The sequence below is a fragment of the Podarcis vaucheri genome (assembly GCF_965113315.1).
Source record: "Podarcis vaucheri genome assembly, chromosome: 15".
Classification (NCBI taxonomy): Eukaryota; Metazoa; Chordata; class Lepidosauria; order Squamata; family Lacertidae; genus Podarcis; species Podarcis vaucheri.
This window is the reverse complement of record NC_138753.1, coordinates 43,406,104-43,430,449: the sequence shown is the minus strand read 5'-3', so window position 1 is coordinate 43,430,449 and position 24,346 is coordinate 43,406,104. Positions and strand designations below refer to the sequence as shown.

Here is a 24,346-nt window from a genome sequence, read left to right as displayed (position 1 = left end):
GCAGTGTGGATTATATCTGCTGAATTACAAAGAAAATACAGATAACTTGTGCTCCTGAATGCTACACCCTGTATGTTCTACACTTATGGTACATTTATGCTATATAAAAATGAATAAAGTTGGAATTCCTTTCCCCTCCCCTCTCTCTCTCTGTGTGTGGATGCATGACAGAAACCATTTGAAGATACTTAGTCTGTATGACAATAAACTTTCTGCGTCATCTGGATAGAAAGTCTCAATGTACTCACCTACAAAGATTGTTCCTATCCCAGGGGAGTCATGTTACAAGACTGGGATGATGAAAGTTCATTCTTTTTTATCTACTGCAGGAATAAACCCTGTCACTCACAGCATGGACGTATGTCATCTTTTAGAGTATTATATCTGTAAATAAAGTGACACATAGCTGTCGTTTCAGTTACAAAAAATACATTTTTGTTAGCATCTGTCTGTCTCAAGAGACAATGGAGGGCTTACAGGGAGGAAGATAAGGTTGGCATGGTGCAATCAGACCAGAAGGAATGCTGCATTGGCTCTGCTGGTGCCTTTGCACTGCACCAGCCTCACTGCTGCCTCACTCTTCTCCCTCTACCTTCCAGGAAGCAGCAGTGATGTAACCAACCAAAGGTCAGGTGAGCGGTGACACCCCACCATGCTGTCTACAATTGGAAACATTTCCCCTCAGACACTTTGATTGTCAGAATATTCACCTTTTCCCAATCTTGTTAGCTGTCCTTTCCTCCCAAACTGCTCTTGTCTCTGTGCGATATCAACACACACCCTTCCTAGCGACCGCTTCTTCCTCCTTCTTCAAGGAATTAGTGAAATGGACAATCCCAGGCAATTATTGATCACGTACTGAAAGAATACCATGATGCTACATATTCAGTCAAGTGCATTTATATGATGATGTTACTGGGAATGACAAATATAGTTAGGTCCACAGTGTCCTGTTTTACTGCTTGAGGCGAAACATTAAGTACCACCCCCCTCCACTGCCACACTGGCCTGCTACCACACCATTTGCCCTGTTGCCTCCATCACTGGCAAAGAAGTGGCACGACATCTCTCACACTATGAGATCTTGTGAGATTTTGCTAGAAATTGGCGCTGATGCTGCTGGTGGAGGAGCAGTCATGGGGGCTTCTGCTGCCCGAAAAGGCTGCTTCTTCCCAGCTCATGAGTGGACCAGGCCTGAATATAGTTATATGGAAGTGAAAGCCCTGTTCAACTGATCAGTCATATGACTGATTCCAGCTGATCAGGGATAATAACACTACATTACTCAATGAATCAGATTTATTCATGTTTTGAAATCACTAATGAAAATCAAAGCCAACTGAGAGCAAAATCATGCAATCGAAATGAATAGGTGAACATTTTTGAAGACATTTTTGAAACATCATCAAAGTGGAAAGGGAGTGTTTTTCTGATAATGTTTCAAAATAAAATGAAGAGATTTGGGCCCCATTATAAGAACTCAACCATAGTATATAATTCTGGGTTTCAAACCCTAGTTTTATCAATGCACAGATTCTATTTAATCATGCAATGCTGAATTTTCTCTGTGTTTAAAACCATGGATCTAATTCCCCCCTCTCCACAGTGCATTTTCTGGTATTGTTCATTAGCTGAGAAGCACAATGGTGAACAGCCCAGCATGGGTGGTTAGAGAAAAGAAATTATGCAGAGAGATTGTGTAAAAATTAACCCTTTAGTGTTACCGGTAATGCACTTGAGATATATATTGGCATAGTTTTCACTGGAGGCCCAACACTGATCTAACATTGACAAATTCTTTTTTACTGTACAAAGAATTATTACTCATGTCTACAAAAATGACTTTAGCTTGAAAGCGGATATGACATGTTCCTGATTGCCAAATAAAGCCAAGTGGTATGAAAAATATCTGGGTCTTGTCTTTTTCAACACAGTTGCTATTAGTTGCAGCAGCTTAGCCTCTCCACCACCACTTGGTTCTGGGCCAAAGACAGAACCTCAGAATATAAACCTTATCAGCTAAGCAATTCTCTTTGCCACAATAATCTGTAGTGGGCAATCAGAATTTAAGAGCATCAGTATCAGGCTTACTCACCAGTCTGAGCAACAAAGACACCTGCTCTTTCTACCAGAATATTATAGTAGTGCTAAAAACTACGCATTGACTGCCAGTTCCATGTATTATTGTCAAACGTATCCATTCTTCAGGAAATCAGTCCTGAGTGCTCACTGGAAGGACAGATCCTGAAGCTGAGTGTCAGGGGATGGTTAGCTGCTTGTGCTTAAAATTGTGCCCCTTCAGAGTTTGTGCGACCCCACAAACCTCTGTGTGTGACAGAGCTCCTCAGACATGTCTGCTCTAGTCACTAGTAGAGTCTGACAGTGGCTGTCTGCGGAAGCGCTTCCAGCAAAGAAGTTCCTTAACGGAAACGCGTCTCCTGGACTCACGACGTGGCAGCTTCCGGCGCAGCATGGGTCTCCCTGCAGTTGCTTCTGACACCTCCCCGCTATTTTCGCTCGAAGTGTCTCTCACCCCTTTCTCTCCCCTGCTGCTTCCTGCCTGGGCTGCTGCGTCTCTCTCAGCATTACTGAGATCCTCCTCCAGAGACCCCGCGCTCCCCCTGCTGGTCCCTGCTTTGGCTGTTGACTCTCTCCCAGTCTCTGGGAGCCTTACCACTTCCCTTTCCTCCGATGTCAGTTCCCTGACATCCACCTCCCCTCCAGGGCCCCCCTCTCCCCCGCCCCTACTTTCTCCTCTGGGCGGTGAGGAGCTGAAACCCCTAAAAGAATCCTCTTCATCTTCAGACGTCTCGAACAATTCCCTCCATCGGTCTTCGTTCCGACTCGCTGAATCCTCCTCCACCTCGGAATCAGCGAACCCCTCCAACTCTTCTTCGTCGTCGGTGGTGGCGAAGTATTCCCTCCGGAACCTCGCCACTGGCTGGGGTTTTCTAGGGAATCTCTGATGAAAAGTTTCAATCAAAACCTCGTCATCTACCTCCTCTGCCCTGACCCAGGTGTTTTCCGACTCCGGCTCCCCTTCCCACATTACCAAATACTCTACTTGCTCTCCCCTCCACCTGGAATCGAGAATCTCCGCTACATGGTAGCTGTGTTCTTTTTCTTCCATAGCTGGTCCCCTATTGACCCTCCCCTCTCTGTCCCCTATATACGGTGACAGCAATGATCTGTGGAACACTGGGTGCAACTTCATGTGGTTCGGTAACCGGAGTCTGAAAGCCACTGGGTTGACCTGTTGCGTGACTTCAAATGGGCCCAGTCTTTTGGGTCTTAACTTCTTACAACCTCCTTTAAATGGTAACCCTTGGGTGGACAGCCACACCTGGTCCCCCACCCTAATGCTTTCCCCTTCCCTTCTGGTTTTGTCTGCCTGCCTCTTATATTCCTCCTTCGCCCTGTTTAAATTAAGTTGGAGCTGGCGATGGATCGCTTCCATTTCTTCAACGAACTGTTCTGCGGCAGGAACGCTCCAGTTCTCCCCCTCCCCCCCTGGGAAGGCTCGGGGATGACACCCGTGATTGGCCAAAAAAGGGCTCATCCCCGTGGACACGTTCTCTGCATTGTTATAGGCAAATTCTGCCAACGCCAGCTTCTCCACCCAATCATTCTCTCTGTCATTCACATAACACCTCAAATATTGCTGGAGGACACCATTAGCTCTTTCCGCCTGCCCATTGGTTTCTGGATGACGGGCAGTGGAAAAATTCACCTCTACATGCAATAAGCTCATGAGCTTCCTCCAGAACCTGGAAGTAAATTGTTTCCCTCGGTCCGAAACCACCCTCAAGGGGGCACCATGCAACCTAAACACATTTTCCACAAACAATTTAGCGGTTTCTTCTGCTGTGACCGCATGTGAGCAGGCTATAAAGTGGGCCATCTTGGTTAACAGGTCTACCACAACCATAATGGCTGTCTTCCCTTTGGACCTGGGCAGATCAGTCATGAAATCTATTGCCACTGCCTCCCATGGTCTTTCCGGCGTGGGTAGTGGTTCTAATAAACCTGCCGGTGCCCGCCTCTCCCCCTTGGCTCGTTGACATCGGTCACACCCTCTCACATATTCACGCACATCTTCCCTGACCTTGGGCCACCAGAATTCCCTGGTAACCAGCCACATGGTTTTGTGTTGCCCAAAATGCCCTGCTGTGGGGCTATCGTGCAGTTGCTTGAGTACCTTTTCCCTCAATTCCCCTTCAGGTATGTATAACGCTCCCTTGTAGTACAACGCCCCGTTTCTCTCCTCAAAACCCCCGGGTTTGTCTCCCTCCCTCCTGAGACCCCTGAGTTTGTCCTGGGCGTATTCATCCTGCACCGTTCCCTCTACCAGTTCCCTTTGCCCCACCAAAGCCGCCCCACACACCCAGCGGTCCTCGGGAATAACATGGGTCTCTTCGGGTGCACCCTCTCCCTCCAAATATTCAGGTTTGCGTGAGAGAGCGTCCGCCCTAACGTTCTCCGGGCCTGGTACGTAACAAATCTCAAAGTTAAATTTGGAGAACTCCTGGGCCCATCTCAACTGCCTTTGGTTGAGCACTCGCGCAGTTCTCCAATACTCTAGATTCTTATGGTCCGTGCACACTTGCACCTTCTGTTGTGCACCAATTAGTAGATGCCTCCATCTCCGGAAGGCCTCATAAATCGCAAGAAGTTCCCGGTCGTGCACCGTGTAGTTTCTCTCAGATTTGTTCAGCTTTCGCAAAAAGAAGGCACACGGTCGCCACTCTGACCCCTCCTTCCCCGGCTGCAGAAGAAGCACCGCCCCTATGGCTCTGTCCGAAGCGTCTGTTTCGACCCTCAGCTTTTTTTGTAAATCCACATGTAGAAGTTGTTCGTCAGAGGCGAAGGCCCTTTTCAGTTCCTCAAACGCTCGCTCCGCCTCCCCCGTCCAAACAAACTTCTTTTTGCTGCTGAGACAGTCCGTGATGGGCGCCGTCAGGTGGGCGAAGTTTCGGATGAACTTACGATAAAAGTTTCCAAACCCTAGGAACCTCTGCACATCCTTCTTGGTCTTGGGTGTTTTCCATTCCAGCACCGCTTGAACCTTGCCGGGGTCCATGGCCAACCCCTTGTCTGACAAGCGGTACCCCAGGAATTCCACCTCCTTGGTATGAAACTGACACTTTTCCAGTTTCACCCACAGTCTGTTGGCTTGCAGCCTGCTCAACACTTCTCTGACGTCTCTCACATGTTGCTCCTCATTCTCCGAATACACCAACACGTCATCTAAGAAGGCCACGCAATTCTTGTAGAGCAAAGGCCCCAGTACATGGTTCATAAAGGCTTGAAAACACGCGGAGCCTGTTTGTAATCCAAAAGGCATAACGAGGTATTCAAATGCCCCCAAAGGGGTGAACATGGTGGTCTTCCATTCATCCCCTTTCCTTATACGTATCAGGTTGTACGCCCCCCTTAGGTCCAGCTTTGTAAAAATCTTTCCTTTTCGCACCCTGGTCAAAATATCATCAATCCTGGGCATAGGAAAAGCCGCCGGCTCTGTCACTGCATTTAGGGCCCGAAAGTCACATACCAGCCTCGGCTTGTCCGTGTTTTTTTTATCCACAAAAAACACTGGGCTACCCCCCGCTGCCTTGGACTCTCTGATGAAGCCTCTCTTCAGGTTCTTGTCAATGAACGCTCGCAACTCCTGCATCTCCCTGTCTGACATGACATACAACTTGCCTACAGGAAGCTGTGCTCCAGGGAGTAAATTGATCTGGCAATCAAAGGGCCTATGCGGGGGTAGTTGGTCCGCTTCCTTCTCGCTGAACACGTCGCTGAGATCAGCATACTGTGGTGGCACCTTCCCCTTCTCCATCACTTCCGTCCCTGCTAGGGTGGCTTGGGCCCCTGCTGACCCCTTTTCCGCCCTGCAGTGTTCTAAGCAGTGTGCGGAACCGAAGGAAACCACTCTTTGATGCCAGCCCACCAGCGGATCATGTAGGGCTAGCCAGCTCATTCCCAAAATAATGGGAGCGCCTCCCAAGGTGGCCACATTAAACGCTATCAGTTCTGTGTGCCTTGCCACCCTCATTATCATTGGGACGGTCTGCAAGCTGACGCCTCCTCCCAACAGTTCCCTGCCATCAATCGTGGTCACCTGCAGGGGGTTGCTTAAAGGGATAGTCTGTATCTGGTGTTCAGCAGCAAACTCCTTGCTCATGAAATTGCAGGAGCTGCCTGAGTCCAACAGCGCCTTTATTTTTAGGGGGTGTCCATTTTGCAGCTCTAGCGACACTTCAATCACTAGAGCAGGTCGAGGAGCTTCTGGCACTGGCACTTGGGGAAGGGGCACTTTCACTGCTCTTTGGCCTGGCTGCAGTGCCCTGCTGGCAACCAGGCGTTGGCTTTTACCTGCTCCGTTTCTCCCTGCTCTTCCCCCTCAACAGTTCCCACCATCCCTTGCCATTCCTTCCTCTGGGGGCAGACTCTGGCAAAGTGGCCTGGCTGTTGGCAGAGATAGCATTTCCGGGCTCCCTTTCCCTCCTTCTTCGCCCCCTCACTGGGCTTTGAAGCTGCGCGCGCGCGGGCTGTTCCGATTTCCATCGGCTCTGCCGGCGGGAAAGCTGGCTCAGGAATGTCTGGAATGCGTAACTCCTTCCAACGTTCCCCTCTCCCTTCCCGCCTCTCCAAGGCTCTTGCCTCCTGGCGCGCTCCAATGGTCAGCGCAGATTTGGTCAGCTGATCCATAGACCCCGCCCTGGGGCTCCTGGCCAGCTCGTCTTTCACAGCTGAAGAAAGACCTTCTTCAAATAGCATCTGAATGGGTGCCGCCGATAAATCCCACCCCAATCTGTGAATCAGCATGGTAAATTCAGTCCAGTACTCACGGACAGATCTGCTTCCCTGCTTGCAAGCCATTAGCTGTCTGCGTGCCACCCCTTCCTCAATATCGCTGGAAAACATGATATCCATTGCACGAAAGAATTTCATAGTGTCCTTTAGGATATCGTTGTGCGTTGCCATCAGGGGTCGAACCCAGTCCCGCGCCCCCTTCTCAAGATGCCCAATTACGAACGCAACTCGCGATTCCTCATCAGGGAACTCATCAAACTGCACATTCAGAGCATATTGCATCTCAGTCCTAAAGGCATGGTAATCCTTGGGGTCCCCCCCAAACTTCTGCACCAATCCTGGTACCTTTCTGGGGAACTGAGTGGTTCTCCCCTTTTTGTCAGCATCCTGAGCCCTTCTCTCCTCGAGCCTCGCCGTCTGCAGCGCAAGTTGGACCTCCAGAGCTTGATACCTTTCTTCCAAGCTTGGACCAGCTCCAACCCCTGCGTCTCCGGTTCCGACTGGGTTGCTCATGATGCTTTCTCCTGCACAGGCAGCGTACAGAGACTGTCAGACTGCTGTCAGGGGATGGTTAGCTGCTTGTGCTTAAAATTGTGCCCCTTCAGAGTTTGTGCGACCCCACAAACCTCTGTGTGTGACAGAGCTCCTCAGACATGTCTGCTCTAGTCACTAGTAGAGTCTGACAGTGGCTGTCTGCGGAAGCGCTTCCAGCAAAGAAGTTCCTTAACGGAAACGCGTCTCCTGGACTCACGACGTGGCAGCTTCCGGCGCAGCATGGGTCTCCCTGCAGTTGCTTCTGACACCTCCCCGCTATTTTCGCTCGAAGTGTCTCTCACCCCTTTCTCTCCCCTGCTGCTTCCTGCCTGGGCTGCTGCGTCTCTCTCAGCATTACTGAGATCCTCCTCCAGAGACCCCGCGCTCCCCCTGCTGGTCCCTGCTTTGGCTGTTGACTCTCTCCCAGTCTCTGGGAGCCTTACCACTTCCCTTTCCTCCGATGTCAGTTCCCTGACACTGAGGCTCCAAGACTTTGGCCACCTCATGAGAAGAGAAGACTCCCTGGAAAAGACCCTGATGTTGGGAAAGATGGAGGGCACAAGGAGAAGGGGACGACAGAGGACGAGATGGTTGGACGGTGTCCTCGAAGCTACAAACATGAGTCTGACCAAACTGCGGGAGACAGTGGAAGACAGGAGTGCCTGGCGTGCTCTGGTCCAGGGGGTCACGAAGAGTCGGACATGACTAAACAACAACAACAATATAAAGAGAGAGAAAATGCCCAAGACCGGGTTACCTGAAGGTCCTTCTTCTCCCTTATACATCAGCCAGATAACTATATAAACTGGTGAAGCCTTCCTGACTATCCCATTATTCTCATATATTTGTTTGATTTCTATGCATATCAAGGCTTTTAGCAAAGTGGCACCAGTTCTTTGGAACACTGTTCCCATTGAAATCGGACAAACCGCCTGCTGAAAATATTCCTATTTCAACAAGCACTTTTCAAGAATTAATTTAATTCAGTATTGGTCATCTGTTCTGTGTTTCATGATTTTATGATGTTTTCATGATTTTATTGCCTGCTGCCATGATTTTTTAAAATGAACTGTCCGTTTGGAAATAGTTCTTATAAATAAATTTGTCTACGGGAAAACCCACCAGCTATGTTGGGCCATCGTATTTACAGTTCTCATCACCACTTTCCCTTGCTGTTCCCAACCCCAGCAGAACAAGATAGTTATAAATATTCAATTAACTAATTTCAGATCTTATGCATGGCTACTCAGAAACTGGTCCATTTGAATTCAGTGGGACATCCCCCTACATAACTGGGTTTAGGCATTATCCTCCAGCTTTGCCAAATACAGAAATTCACCAGAGAACAGAATGAAACGTGGACTATATGTATGGGAGATAACATGAAGAAGAAACACCTCCGTAGGTAGACTGACACAAACATGTTCATGTTTACAGAAATCATTTTGTGAGAAGAGAGATGACGCAGCTTTCCTGAAACAGGTATCTATCATCTTACTCTGATTGTGCAGCTTCTTCATCACTTTTTGTGTGTGTGCGTGTGTGTTGTCTAGTATAGTGGACAATATCCACTAATTTGAAAGCAGCAGATGAGGTTCTCTTGGTGGTCCCTACTCAGTATGAAGTATGTGGTGTGGGGTCCTGGAGCTATTCAGTGGTGGCTTCTCACGACTGGAACTCCATCTCCCCATTTATTTTAGAGTCATGCTTAATCTGGGTTTAAACCCTGACTGGTGACTAAGCACATGGCTGGGAGGGTGGGGAGAGGAAGGCATATGTAGGCTGCTTGTACATAGAATCATAGAGTTGGAAAAGACCACAAGGGCCATCGAGTCCAACCCCCTGCCAAGCAGGAAACACCATCAGAGCACTCCTGACATATGGTTGTCAAGCCTCTGCTTAAAGACCTCCAAAGTAGGAGACTCCACCACACTCCTTGGCAGCAAATTCCACTGTCGAACAGCTCTTACTGTCAGGAAGTTCTTCCTAATGTTTAGGTGGAATCTTCTTTCTTGTAGTTTGGATCCATTGCTCCGTGTCCGCTTCTCCGGAGCAGCAGAAAACAACCTTTCTCCCTCCTCTATGTGACATCCTTTTATATATTTGAACATGGCTATCATATCACCCCTTAACCTCCTCTTCTCCAGGCTAAACATGCCCAGCTCCCTTAGCCGTTCCTCATAAGGCATCGTTTCCAGGCCTTTGACCATTTTGGTTGCCCTCCTCTGGACACGTTCCAGTTTGTCAGTGTCCTTCTTGAATTGTGGTGCCCAGAACTGGACACAGTACTCCAGGTGTGGTCTGACCAGAGCAGAATACAGTGGCACTATTACTTCCCTTGATTACTTCCCTATTGATGCAGCCCAGAATTGCATTGGCTTTTTTAGCTGCCGCGTCACACTGTTGGCTCATGTCAAGTTTGTGGTCAACCAAGACTCCTAGATCCTTTTCACATGTACTGCTCTCAAGCCAGGTGTCACCCATCTTGTATTTGTGCCTCTCATTTTTTTTGCCCAAGTGCAATACTTTACATTTCTCCCTGTTAAAATTCATCTTGTTTATTTTTGCCCAGTTCTCTAATCTGTCAAGGTCGTTTTGAAGTGTGATCCTGTCCTCTGGGGTGTTAGCCACCCCTCCCAGTTTGGTGTCATCTTCTTCTCCCATCCCCTCTGGCAGGATCCCCCCTTTTGACAGCCCCAGACAACTCTAGGTGGGCCTGATCTAACCCACGGTGATCCAGGGCTGCCCCAATCGGATCAGGCAAATCCATTTGGGGTCTAGGTTTTGGATGGATCCAGTGCAGTGGACACAAGGTGAGATCCGACTAGTGAGGAATAAAGTGGAATTTAGAAAATGCTGCAGATTTTTCAGCTCATGCTCCCCTTCCCTCCCCATTAAAATCATTAACATAGATGGGAAGTAAAAACTGAAATAAATGTTCAGCAAACTGTGCTATGCTCAAGGTTTGAAATTCAAGAATAATTTAATAATGCACAGTTGCTTCCATTTCAGAAACAAGAACAGGGATGGATCAAATCAAATTGATCAGATTTCTTTCCTGCTATCTACTAGATCTCAGTGTGGTTTCTTTTTGAGAATATTTAGCAAACTGCTTTAAGATCCTCTATAAAGTGGGATGTAAATATCCTAAATAAATATCACCTGTTTATTTAGTGCTGAAGGAAACTTGATAGGCAGGAAGAGCTCCATCCAGCCTCTTTGGCTGCAGCAAGAGGACAAAATGACATGACTCTTGCCTATTGAATTGCCACCCTATCCTGGGGTTGAAAAGAGGAAAGATTTGCCCAGATTCTGTTTAGAAAATATGATGTGCAGTTCCCCATATTTGTACTGCAGAACTTGCAACAAAAGAGGAAATGAATCAGCCAAAATAGCATAAACATGACACAGATTTGCATAACTTTTGCACAGACTAGATGCAAATTTAGATGCAAATTTAGAAATATTTAGATACAAATTTGGAAATAATTACCATAATTTAATTATATAATACACCTCCCCATATGGGGGAAGACTGTGCTCATGGGTCCTGTGTGCCTGCTCAGTCTGCTGTCCAGGCAATTTCAAGGCCCTCCGAATGGTTCTCTTATCATTCTTTTGCTTATTCATGTTTAAACTAGACTCCTTTGAATTAAGTCCTCTGTAAAGGAGGAGATATTGCTACCCTAGGAAATGGTTAAGCAGCCCTTCCCCCAGCTCTGCTGCCTCATCCAAACCACCCCAGTTATCCACATATCTGCATATAAATTCCTTTGTGTTGAAGTTGAAGATCCCAACATGGTGGCTCTTCCGCTTCACATGTATTTTGATCTTGCATCTATCTCCCTTATTTTCACCGGTTCCACACCATACCTTTAAAGCACTCTTATAACACTTCAACAGTCATGGCACCTCCAAGAGAATCCTGGGAACTGTAGTTTGGCCTCAAAGAGTGACAGTGCCTAGCACTTCAGTTCCCATAATTCTCTCTGACTGTTAAAGTAGTTTAAGATTTCTTTGAATGTACGGCGTCTGTCAGGGAACTGCCATCAGAGGGAAGAGGAGAGGAAAGTTGCTCCGGTGATGCAGGGGAGGGAACTAGCAAGGAGAGAGAGAGAGCTTCCCCGGGGGAAAGAAATCCAGGGGACACCAGGGAGAAAGGGGAAGCTGAGAGTACGGCGGAGGGGAGGCTCCGAGACTCTTCCAGTGAAATCAGCGGAGAGAGCACAGGACCTCCGCTTGGCATGCCCACGCTGCGCAGAAGGCTTCCACACAGAAAATCTAGGAGGAGACTTGGAGTCAAGCAACTTTTATGTTGGAACAAATTTAGGTCTCGCCCACTGACGGATTCTGCCAGTGACTAAGACAGTCGCGTTTCAAGGGCTGTCAAACCAGGGAAAGTTTTAGCTATACGGCTAGCTTGGAGCAGTTTGCAGTTTACGCACAAGCAACCCCAATTCCCATTACAGCAATCCGTCAGTCCCCTCGTTGCTTGTGCGGAGAGCAGCAGAGGCAGCGTCATGAGTCAAACTGGAGGAGCAGGCGCCGGAGACGGGGCCAGGAAGGAACCAGCGCTCGAGTTGGAGCAGCAACTGGCTATACTAGCGGCGCGGCTGGATGAAAGGCGGACTCAGGATGCCCAGGGGAAGCCCACCCCCATCGCAAGGAAGGTACCGGGACTAGTACAGAAGTTTTCAGGCAACCCCAGAGACTATAATGCATTTAAGACAGAAGTGCAATATGCGCTGGACCTGCAGTATGAGGATTTTGTAGACGATGGGGGGAGGGTCGCTTTTGTGATAGGGCACCTGGAAGGCGGGGCCAGAGAATGGATTAGGCCCTTAATGGCATCGGAGAATGCCGCCTTAAAGGACTTGAGGAAATTTTTTAGCGCCATGGACCATATGTTCTCAAGTGATGTGGAGCAAAGCGTGACACGCAAGGAGCTGATGGCGTGCAAACAAGGGAACCAATCAGTGAGAGAGTACTGGTCATGATTTGCCATGCTAATCCACAAACTCGGGTGGGAGCTGGGTTCCGAACCAGTACAAATGCTATTTGAGGAGGGCTTATCCTCTTGGGTAAAAGATGAACTATCCCGCTCGCCCCGCCCGCAATCGATGGACCAGCTGACTAAAATGGCGCTTGCTGTGGGAGTACGCCAAGAGGCGCGCGCTCTGGAAAGGCGGGAAGGGAGAGCAGAGCGTTGGCATGACAATCGCATTCCAGACGTGCCTGAGCCACCTGCACCGCCCGCGCCGCCTGCGGAACCAATGGAAATTGGAGGAGTGCACGCGCGTGGGGTTTCAAACTCCAGCGAGGTTCGCGAGAAAGAGGGGAAAACATTTTGGCCAGGGTAAGGGAAGGGAAGGTTTTTACCAAGTTGGACCTGCGAGGGGCGTACAATTTGATAAGGATGAGGGAGGGGGATGAATGGAAAACCACGATGTTCACCCCTCTGTGGGCCTTTGAGTACCTTGTGATGCCCTTCGGATTACAATCGGGTTCCAGCACATTTCAAGCATTCATGCACCACGTGCTGGGGTCCCTGCTGTACAAGAATTGTGTGGCCTTCCTGGACGACGTGCTTATCTACTCAGAGAACGAGGAGCAGCATGTAAAAGATGTCAGGGAAGTGCTGAAAAGACTGCAGGAGCACCAGCTGTGGGTCAAACTGGAAAAATGCCAATTCCACGCCCGAGAGGTGGAGTTCCTGGGTTACAGGTTGTCGGACAAAGGCCTGGCAATGGACCCAGGCAAGGTGCAGGCAGTACTAGAATGGAAGGCTCCCAAGACCCGGAAGGACGTGCAGAGGTTCCTGGGGTTTGGAAACTTCTATAGAAAGTTCATCAAGAACTTCGCCCACCTGACGGCACCCATAACTGATTGTCTCAGCAGCAAGAAGAAGTTTGAATGGACAGCAGCAGCTCAGGAGTCTTTTGAAAAGCTAAAGAGGGTGTTTGCTTCGGAGGAGCAACTCTTACATGTGGATCTGCAGAAGCCTATGAGGGTGGAAACAGACGCGTCAGACAGAGCGGTCGGAGCCGTGCTGCTCCAGCCAGGAAATCGATCAGAGTGGAAGCCGTGTGCCTTTTTTTCTAGGAAGCTGAACAAGTCAGAGCAGAACTACACAGTGTATGACCGGGAATTACTGGCAATTCATGAAGCCTTTCGACGTTGGAGACATTTCCTGATAGGCGCGAAGCACAAGATCCAGGTGTGCACGGACCACAAAAACCTGGAATATTGGAGGACTGCTCGAGTTCTCAACCAAAGACAGGTGCGATGGGCACAGGAGTTTTCCAAGTTCTTCTTTGAAATTCAGAATGTGCCCGGAAAAGAAAACGTCAGGGCAGACGCCCTCTCCCGTAAACCAGATTACGTGGAAGGAGAGGGAGAGCCAGAAGCACGACATGTGATACCCGAGGACCGATGGGGGGGGGAGTGTTGATAAGGAGACAAGAACTAACCGGGTTGATGAGGAATGACGAGTACGCACAAATTAAAATCAGGGAGATACGAGACGCAGAAGAAAATCAGGGGGGTTTTGAGGAAAAGGAGGGGGCGCTATACTATAAGGGAGCATTGTACATACCAGAAGGGGACTTGAGGAGAAAAGTACTCAAACAACTACATGATAACCCCACGGCGGGACATTTTGGTCAACACAAGACCATGTTGCTAGTCACCAGGCAGTTCTGGTGGCCAAGAGTGAGGGAAGATGTTAGAGAATACGTAAGGGGGTGCGAGCGCTGCCAGAGGGCTAAAGGGGAGAGGGCACCACCCGCAGGGTTACTGGAGCCCTTACCCACCCCGGAAAGGCCATGGGAGGTGGTATCCATAGATTTTATGACCAATTTACCCAAGTCCAGGGGGAAAACAGCAGTCATGGTGGTAGTGGACTTGATGACCAAAATGTGCCATTTTATTGCTTGCTCGCATGCAGTGACAGCAGAGGAGACAGCTAGGCTGTTTATAGACCACATTTTCAGGTTGCATGGCGCCCCCTTGAGGGTTTTGTCCGACCAGAGGCAGACAATTTACTTCCAGATTCTGGAAGAAGCTCATGGGCCTGCTGGACAACGAAGTGAGCTTCTCGACGGCCAGACACCCGGAGACCAATGGACAAGCAGAAAGAGCTAATAGCGTACTTCAGCAGTACCTTCGGTGCTACGTCAACAAAAGGGGAAATGATTGGGTGGAAAAGCTAGCGCTGGCCGAATTTACATACAATAACGCTGAACATGTGTCCACGGGGATGAGTCCCTTCATGGCCAATTACGGGTGTCACCCCAAGGCCTTCCCAGGGGAGGGGGAGGGGAGTTGGAGTGTGCTGGCGGCCGAACAATTTGTGGAAGAGATGGAAGCTTTACACCAACAACTTAAGGTTAACCTGGAGAGGGCTAAGGAAGTATACAAGAGGCAGGCAGACAAGCACCGAAGAGAAGGGGAGACTATAAGGGTGGGAGATCAGGTGTGGTTGTCAACCAAAGGGTTACCGTTCAAGGGGGGGGTGTAAGAAATTACAGCCGAGACGACTGGGACCCTTTGAAGTAACGCAGCAGGTAAATCCGGTGACCTTTAGACTAAGATTGCCCACCAACATGAAGCTACACCCGGTGTTCCACAGGTCCTTGCTCTCACCGTACCGGGAAGGGTGGGAATTGCACAGAGGAGAAAGAGAAATCCCCAGGCATCCACAGGTGGAGGAAAGGGAATTCAGTGGGCAGGCAGCAGAAATCCTTGATTCAAGGTGGAGAGGGAGAAGGGTGGAATATTTGGTGGCCTGGGAAGGGGAACCAGAGTCGGAAAACGCTTGGGTTCCTGCGGAAGAGATCAGGGATGAGTATCTGCAGGAGGAGTTTCATAGCAGGTTCCCAAGGAAGCCCAAACCCCTTGGAAGGTTCTGGGAAGAGCAATTTGGCACCACGGAGGATGAAGAAGAGTTTGAGGGGTGGCCAGCCTCAGCAGAGGAGGAAGGAGGGGAAGCCGAGGGAGAGGAATCCGACTGGGGAGATTGGGCAGCGGAAATAGATAGCAACAGGTGGAGAGCGGTGTTTGAATCCTCTGAGGAAGGGGAGAGCTCCTTCCAGGGGTTTCCCGCGTCGCCGTCCGAGGAACGGAGGGGAGAGGGGGAGGGCCCTGGGAGGGAGGTGGATGTCAGGGAACTGCCATCAGAGGGAAGAGGAGAGGAAAGTTGCTCCAGTGATGCAGGGGAGGGAACTAGCAAGGAGAGAGAGAGAGCTTCCCCGGGGGAAAGAAATCCAGGGGACACCAGGGAGAAAGGGGAAGCTGAGAGTAAGGCGGAGGGGAGGCTCAGAGACTCTTCCAGTGAAATCAGCGGAGAGAGCACAGGACCTCCGCTTGGCACGCCCACGCTGCGCAGAAGGCTTCCACACAGAAAATCTAGGAGGAGACTTGGAGTCAAGCAACTTTTATGTTGGAAGAAATTTAGGTCCCGCCCACTGACGGATTCTGCCAGTGACTAAGACAGTCGTGTTTCAAGGGCTGTCAAACCAGGGAAAGTTTTAGCTATACGGCTAGCTTGGAGCAGTTTGCAGTTTACGCACAAGCAACCCCAATTCCCATTACAGCGTCGTTTTGACCCTAGTAGATTAAAGTGCTCTGTCATTCTGGAACAACAAGATTAGACTTTGCATACCCTCCAAGTGTCCTGATTTTCCAGGGTCAGTCCCGGAATTACAAAACTATCATGGCTTCCAATTTGATACTGGAATGTCCCTTTTTCCCCTGCCACTGCCACCAAACTTGGAGAGCAGGATGAGCCAGTACTTGTCCCAAGCGACAATGGGGGATGTGGCAGCGGCTGTGAGAGAGCATCCTGTTGCCTCTCTATGGCCTCTCCACGGCTGCGGCTGCGGCTGGCCTCTGCTCTCGGGCAGCTCATAGCAGCTGCTGGAAAGAGGGCAAGGAGAAGGAGAGGCTGCCACTGTGAAGGCCCAACTCCACATGATGTGCCAACTCTGAGGGGCAGGCAGAGGGCAGGGCCACCCCGGGTGGGAAGAAAGGGAGAGTGCAGCAGAGTGTAAGGAGTCTTGATTATATATATATATATATATATATATATATATATATATATATATATGCTTTCGTAGATTTTCACGGGTACAGGAATGCAGGTTTTGGTGTCTTCGGGTGTCTTCCCGTGTAAGAGTCGGGGTGTCTGTGCGACGTTTCGACGAGGTCTCACTCGTCATCTTCAGGCTGGTGCTTTCGGCTTCTTGTTACTGGAACAGAGCCTCTGTTCCAGTAACAAGAAGCCGAAAGCACCAGCCTGAAGATGACGAGTGAGACCTCGTCGAAACGTCGCACAGACACCCCGACTCTTACACGGGAAGACACCCGAAGACACCAAAACCTGCATATATATATATATATATATATGCTTTCGTAGATTTTCACGGGTACAGGAATGCAGGTTTTGGTGTCTTCGGGTGTCTTCCCGTGTACGGGAAGACACCCGAAGACACCAAAACCTGCATATATATATATATATATACTTTGTGCATCCGCGCCTAATCCTGCTGCTTTCTAAAATTTATTTATTGGTGTGTTTTTCATTTTGTAAATCTACAAAAAAATAAAATAAAGGGATTAAGGGGTTTTCTTAGGACAGTGGAATATATGTGTGCTGTGTCCTGTTGGCATAGTGATGGTGGCACTCGCCCTTTTTCTGATAGGAAATGCTCTGTGAGGAGCACAAAAATTGGAGGGTCCAGGAGGCTGGGGGGGGGGTTGAGAGACTGAGAAATGTCCCAATTTTCATCTGAGAAATGTTGGAGGGTATGTCAATAAAAATGTGAGCAGAATAAACAGGGATATGCACTGTTTTCATAAATTATGAAATGTTTTATACACATTGGTTGTTTAATTGGCTTGTGCATTTAACTGTGTGTTATCTATTTTATGTGTTTCTTGCTTGGAGAGAGTTTTGATCAGGCAGTTTATAAATCTTCTAAAGAATTAAAGAAAAGAACCTTAGCAAAACACTGTCTGAAGTGCTTCCCATTCTCCTTTAAACACCAATGTTCAATGGAGGATGGAAGGTGCTTCAGAGAGTACGGTAGTTTGCCAAACTGCTCTCTGAAGTGCCACTCTGTTTGCCTGGGCCTCCTGCTACCTGCTTGCTCGCTTGCTCACTGGCCTGCTGGTCTGTCATTATGCTGGAGTTGCCATGGCCTCCTGCTGGCAGCCATGTTAACTGCAGCGTGATGACAGCCTTACTTTTTTATTATACCATAACATAAAAGGGCAAACATAATGTATGTGAGCCATGTCCTTAAGTAGCCATATAAAGTAGGGCTGTCAGCAAAGATTAGTAAACTGCATAGCTCATTAATAAATCAGATTTGGAGAAAAAGAACATATTACCAAACTATAAGCCTAAGGCAATTTAATAAACATACAGTGCAATCCCATGCAACTTTACTAAGAAGTGTCCCACTCAGTTCAGAGAAATTTACTTTCAAATAAGCACACATTGAATTGCTTCCAAAACCTGCCACCTATGTTTAGAACAAAAGACCATTGTTAATGTTTACATGTGTGTGTGTTTAAAAAGTTCATACTACCACACAATCATAGAACAAAAGAATCTCTCTCACCAAAACAGATTCAAGTTTGCAGACCTGATATAAAGTAGCTGAAACTAGATCTTCATCTTTTCCTCTCTTTCCCCCCATTCTCTGGAGATTTTCACCTTCCCTTTGTTAGGATCCAGATGCTGATCATTCTTTCACACCCACTTTAATTCTGAGCCTGCTCCTGAACACCCAAGATTTCTGCTGGAGATGGGGGGAAGAGAGGGTGTTGGGGGAAATCACCTTGATGCAGTCAAATGATTCAGTGTGACTTGTCTCATGTCTATTGCTCAAGCCCTTCCCTTTCCCCCAAAACACACATCAACAGAAACTGGAACTCACAATGCATGAACAGCAAATTCCAGGGGGGAAATTGTGCTGAATCTGTTGTGGCAAAGTCTACAAAGAGGTCCATTAAAGAAGACAAGATTTATTATGGCATAAGATTTTGGGGGCTAGAGCTTGCTTTGCCAGATGCAACTAGTCTTTAATCCACACCATGATAACTCTGTTAGCATTTAAGGTGCCTCAGAAGTTGTCATTGTTTATTCCCCTGCCCCCCAAGCAACAAATGGTGATATAACCAGAACCTAGTAAAATACTTCCTGAACTCTTCTATACTTTATTAGAAAATTTGTTGTTTTCAGAACATTGTAGTAATTAGAACCCTCTGCTGTCCTCTTCCCCTTCCTTTACATTTAATAGCCCCATCAACAACAAAAAAGGTGTGTGGGGAGGGGGCAAGTCCAATAAAATACCCGCTCTATTAACATCCAGGCCAAATAAAACCTCAGACATTGCCAATTTAATTTGGTCTTTGGGGCTTTCACTTGCAAGAAAAATGCCTTGCAAGAAACTACCCGTCACCTGTCGACTGACCCCAGGTAAGTCAGCTTGAAGTTCTGCCCTGCAGTGGCACTGTTGCAACTTGGAAGTTGAGCAACACCTTTGGTAAACACTTCCTCATGTAGCAGCAAGAATAAAGCCGAAGCAGTCATTCTTTGCTTTGCACAGTCAAAGGCAGGCTGGAGGCAGCTCAAGTTGGCACTTCGGCTTCTGAAATCAAAGGGCTACTCCGACGCCTCATCAACCCCCTGCCCAAAATGATCAAAGGCCTCTTTGTTACGACTTGCATGGTACTTCTTCACCATCAAGGTAAGGTGGTTATGGTTTTTTTTAAAGAAGCCAAACAAAACCAAAAAGCAAAACTCCATCAGAACTTTGAAAACTTGTGTAGTCCCTGATCAGCTTCTATAGCTTTGTCAGTGTTTTTAATGATTAACAAGCCGGCACATACCCAGGATGAGTTTCTACAGCCGGACCAAGGAAAGTTTCCTAGAGACTTTGTTTCTGTTCCTGAGCGGATGCTTTTCTTTTCTGCTGTTTTATCTTTTTACATCTTGAAACAGAGCTTGAGAATGTCAGTTGGAAAGTCCTGAGAATGTCACAGTGGGGAACAAAAGAAAGTGTTTCAGTCATTTGGGAATGAAGAGTTCCAAGAAACTAGAAAGGGAGGGTTGGAAGAAGTTGGAAGAAAGCAGCATTTTAACAGGAAAAGTGTGTTCAGTTTTAAACGGGCTGCAAGGGTGAGATATAAATCATAGGCACAAACTTGCACGATATCAAGTGAGAAACCATGGGAGTGGGTGAGAGCCAAGGGTGGTGTGCGTGATTTGCTAAAAAAAAACAAACATTTAATAAGATTAAGGAATGACAATTGTAATGTTAAATCTGTAAGGCTGTAATCCTATACAGTGGTACCTCGGGTTAAGTACTTAATTCGTTCCGGAGGTCCGTACTTAACCTGAAACTGTTCTTAACCTGAAGCACCACTTTAGCTAATGGGGCCTGCTGCCGCCGCCGCACCGCTAGAGCACGATTTCTGTTCTCATCCTGAAGCAAAGTTCTTAACCTGAAGCACTATTTTTGGGTTAGCGGAGTCTGTAACCTGAAGTGTATGTAACCTGAAGCGTATGTAACCCGAGGTACCACTGTACACACTTAGCTGGGAGCAAGGGCCACTGAATACAGCAGGAGTCCCTTCTTGATAAATGTACATTGGATTGCTATGCAAACAATTTTCCAGTTTAGAGGAATGTTCAGAACACTATGGCACAGGAGGAAACCCCAGTGATTTCAATGGGCCACCAATAGGTCTATTGGGAATTTCTAAGTTCTTTCAAAATTCATTTACAGTATTTTGGATAAGTCCAAAATAGATGACCTTTTCTGATGGTGTGGTTCCTCTCTTGATGCTATGCATAAATGACCAGGCTTCTGACTGTGCTGAAGGAAATGGCCCCCATATGGAGCACAAAGATGGTGTCCTATGAGCCCCACCCACATTCTGAACTAGTCCAGCCCAAATACAGACTTTTCAACCTCACTGAGCACGCTAAGAAACATTGTTCATACTTAGATGCTGAACATGAGTTCTGAACTCCTTTGGTCATTATGGAAAGAGGCTTGTATGCACACCCCAGCTCTGGACCCTTCTCCATTTGTGCTTCAAAGTCCTTCTTCTCAGGCTTAAATGGCCCCATGAATATCTCCCTTCAGTTGGTATGATTGTCTAAGGCAAATTGAGGTACCTGCTCCATTCCCATGCTCTAGGGACACTGTTTACATGCCATAAGAGGCTAAGTGAACAGCCAGTGATGACAAGGAGTGCGGGGAGCAAAGGGTCAGGAAGCTCCAGGAATTGGTAGTGGGTGTTCTGCAGGATTGTGGGCCTTGGCAAATGCCTGCCAGTGCTGACCCCTGGCGCTGGCACATTGCTATTAAGAAATTTCTGATTTCCCATTCAATTTTTCAACGTTCCATGTGGCAATGTGGTAGCCCTCCTAGTGAGAAAGACTGACTATGGCCCTAGCTGCCACTTCTCCCTCCTCTTTCTCCATTCTTCCTTGTAACATGTACCACAGGAACCTTTGGCCTGAGACCAGCCCTCCAAATCTCAGAACTCTCCCCAGGCTCTCCTCGGGTCATACATTTCACTGGACCTGCTTCACACTATCTTTGAGTATTTGGGCTGTGCTGGATTATATCTCATACCCTCCAACATTTCTCTGATGTTCTGTTTATATTATTATATTATATTATATTATATTATTCAATACCCTGTCCATCTGACTTTCCAACATATATAAAACACAATAAAACATTAAACATTAAAAAAAACTTCCCTATACAGGACTGCCTTCAGATGGCTTGGGGGCTGGATAACTCCATACCCTCCAACATTTCTCCATTGAAAATAGGGACGTCCTAAGGAAAAGTGGGACATTCCAGTATCAAATCAGAAACCGGGATAGCTTCTGTAAATCTGGGACTGTCCCTGGAAAATAGGGACACTTGGAGAATCTGATATCGTTGAACTCTGATAATGCTTTTTGGATGGCAGAGAAATTAGTCTACAGTACAAAAATAACATTTGCATTCATTGCTCCACCTCCCTCTGGCTCCTCCTACCCCTGGTATGTGGCCCTATAAAGGTTGCTTAGAAGGGGATGTGGCCCTCAGGCTGAAAAATGTCCTCTACCCCAGTGTACTATAACACAACTGTGCACCTTTATGCCCCCAACTGACAGTCAGTTGTGTGATGAAGGCCTGGAGGAAAAGCACAACGACCACACACCATATTTTGTGCAATACTGCTTGCAAATGGGTAGATCAGGGAAATCATGCAACGGTGGCAGTTCCACCTATCTTGCACCCTGTAGTTTGGTACAAGCTGATGCAGCTAAAGCAGCAGCACACTTCTTATTTCAAGGATGAGGGGTTGTTGTTCTGCCAGGGTCCTTAAATAGCTCTGAGTGAAGTCGCCCACACCCTGCATTCTGCTAATCAAGTCCTATGTTAGTTGTTGGCATGTTCTGTTCTCCAGGTTGCTGTTGAATAATTTGCCTTCAGGTTTGGCATACCCAAAATAGGTCTGCCTGCCCACACAGAGAACAAGATCCATAACGCACCCTCTTACTCATGCCATCTGAGATGGAATAAATCCAGATAGAGTCCACCATCAAAGTATCTGTGTGATATTCACAATTCCCAAATGCCTGTCCCTAGTCCATACTTCACTTACATGGAGCACGTGGCAAACCCTCTAAGCAGTGGGTGGTTCGTTTGATCACTAGATCCGTCTGTGTCAATGCAGTATCATTTCATCAGTTGAATGAAGACTGCTGACTTTTGCGTCTGCTAATAAGCAACTTTTAAAACAGGCTAACCAGCAGAGCCATTTACTACTACTACTACTACTACTACAGTGGTACCTCGGGTTACATACGCTTCAGGTTACAGACTCCGCTAACCCAGAAATAGTACCTTGGGTTAAGAACTTTGCTTCAGGATGAGAACAGAAATCGTGCTCTCGTGGCGCAGTGGCGGTGGGAGGCCCCATTAGCTAAAGTGGTGCTTCAGGTTAAGAACAGTTTCAGGTTAAGAACGGACCTCCGGAATGAATTAAGTACTTAACCTGAGGTATCACTGTACTACTATATTCCCCCCTCATTCCACCTCCTGGAATATTACTGAAGAATCCTGTGCACACTTACTTAGGAGTAAGCCCCATTGAACACAGTGAGACTTACTTCTAAGTAGCAGCCCTTCTTGCATTTAAAGAATGCGCTCATCTCCCCCACCTCAGTCTTTTTTTCTTCTCCAGACTAAACATACCCAGTACCTTCAACCTTTCCTCACAGGCTTATTTCCATTTTCATGGCCTTCCTCTGATCTTATTGTCATTTGTCTACACCAGGGAACTGCTTCTTCTCCTCCTCCTCCTCCTCCTCCTTGTTGTCGTTTTGGCCTGGCAGACCAGATTGTTTATCTGTCTATACCTTTGTGAACCAACTTTGACAAGTAGGTGGGTGGGACAACCCACCTGCCACTCACCTGACATCATTATGATGTCACATGACTGACAAATGGGTCGTCCTTCTTGCGTTGTGTTTGCCAAGCACCCAGCTGGTTGTGGAGCACTTGGGAACTGCAAAGGGGGATTTGCCACCCATATGCTATGGGTCTGGGAAGCACTGAGCAATAGGTTGGCAAAACTACTATCGAAAGGGATCTACTACATGATCAAGTTTCCCATGGGAAACTTAGTTATGCAACTGATCCAGCAGGCTTCAAGTCCCTGCCCTTCAGCTACACTCTTCTTAAAGTGAGCCATCACAGAGCTGCACACCTGGCACACTTTGACCCATTTCTGTAGCATGTGGGAGACACACTCTGAATAAGGGGTGTGTATTGGGGCAAAGTTATCCAGCATTCTGATGCACTGAGTAGTGATGAGGCCTCATTTGCTCCCTAATTCATTTCCTGTTATTCAGTAGGAGTTTAAGTTCTATGCATAGAGCTTTCCAGTGAAAAGCTAATTAGTCACTACTACTACTACTAGCATTTCATAGCCTAAGGCCAATCTTATGTCTGGGCTGTGGTAAACATACAGGCAAGTCTCTGAAAGTAGTAATTTAATGGATGAACTTTATACCTGGCAGGCATGCTCACACATTATCTCTGCAGATATGAATAGTCCTGAAGAAAAAACAATTCTGAATTAAACAGTCTTGGCCTCAACAAACTGTGACCAAAAAACCTTGATTCTTTAAAAAAAAATTAAACCAGAGAATCTGGAAGTTCTGAACTCAATAGTTTCATGCAAACTTTGCAACGATAAATATAGTTACCGTAGTATTTGGCAAGCGGTTGGAAACTAGGCATGCAAGAGAATATGTGTGAGGATAATCCACATCTGTGAATGGTACATATTTTCTTACATTTATATCCCACTTTTCATCTACCATTGAACTGAAGGTGGCATACATGTGACCCATATGTTTGTTCAGCTCTGCCTGCAGAGATGTGGGTGTGAGTGTGGAGGAAAGCAATAATGTGTGGGACATATGGAACATTTTAACTAGAATGCCCCTAACTCATAGTGTCCAAACAGGAGAATATTATTGTCTTCATCAGTGGCCATTGCACCAGGCTCCACCCTTCTCAGAAGCCTGTGGGGCTGCTGAGGTGAGCAACAACAAACACAACTAATCCAACAGATTCCCAACATTTGGTGGAACCTTTTTGCTAACGATGACATACCCCACAAGTGTCCCGGTACAACTGAGACATCCTGTTTTTTTTTATCATGAGACAACAACGGCCATTTTGGTTGCCGTAATCTTGTGTGATTTCATGCTGTGATTTCCCTCCTAAAATGTGCTTTTGGGGGCCGCAAGGCATGATACCCCAAAATGTGTGTTTAGGGGTGTCATACCCAAAAAAGTGCTTTTGAGTGGGGGCAAACCACAGTGCAACCAAAAGATGGGAAAATGACGTGTGGGAAGATGGCGTCCTGGATTTTAGCTTCAAAGTGTTGGAGGGTATGGGAG

At 47.5% G+C, this 24,346-nt stretch overlaps 1 protein-coding gene and 1 long non-coding RNA gene across 10 annotated transcripts in view; one reads left to right on the top strand and one right to left on the bottom strand.

Annotated features, from left to right (window-relative positions):
• Positions 1-18,150, bottom strand: part of LOC309519618 — a 31,986-nt gene extending 13,836 nt beyond the window's left edge. For 3 of the 9 annotated variants that reach the window (XR_014213882.1, XR_014213884.1, XR_014213885.1), the window contains exons 1-3: positions 18,000-18,150; positions 711-858; positions 249-384 (exon numbers count right to left, since the gene is read on the bottom strand). This is a non-coding gene — a long non-coding RNA (uncharacterized lncRNA). Of the gene's footprint in view, positions 1-248; positions 385-710; positions 859-1,073; positions 1,420-1,724; positions 2,024-2,095; positions 2,175-11,223; positions 11,250-16,012; positions 16,192-17,975 lie in introns of those variants that run through there. The other 6 variants (XR_014213883.1, XR_014213886.1, XR_014213887.1 and 3 more) reach the window with 6 other exon arrangements.
• Positions 18,151-18,946: 796 nt separating this feature from the next.
• The window catches only part of ADAM28 (ADAM metallopeptidase domain 28), a 74,891-nt gene continuing 69,491 nt past the window's right edge, over positions 18,947-24,346 (top strand). Inside the window, exon 1 of the mRNA XM_082200303.1 lies at positions 18,947-19,106. Within this exon, the coding sequence (XP_082056429.1) occupies positions 19,055-19,106 (52 nt within the window). The 5' untranslated portion in view covers positions 18,947-19,054. The remainder of the gene's footprint in view (positions 19,107-24,346) is intronic.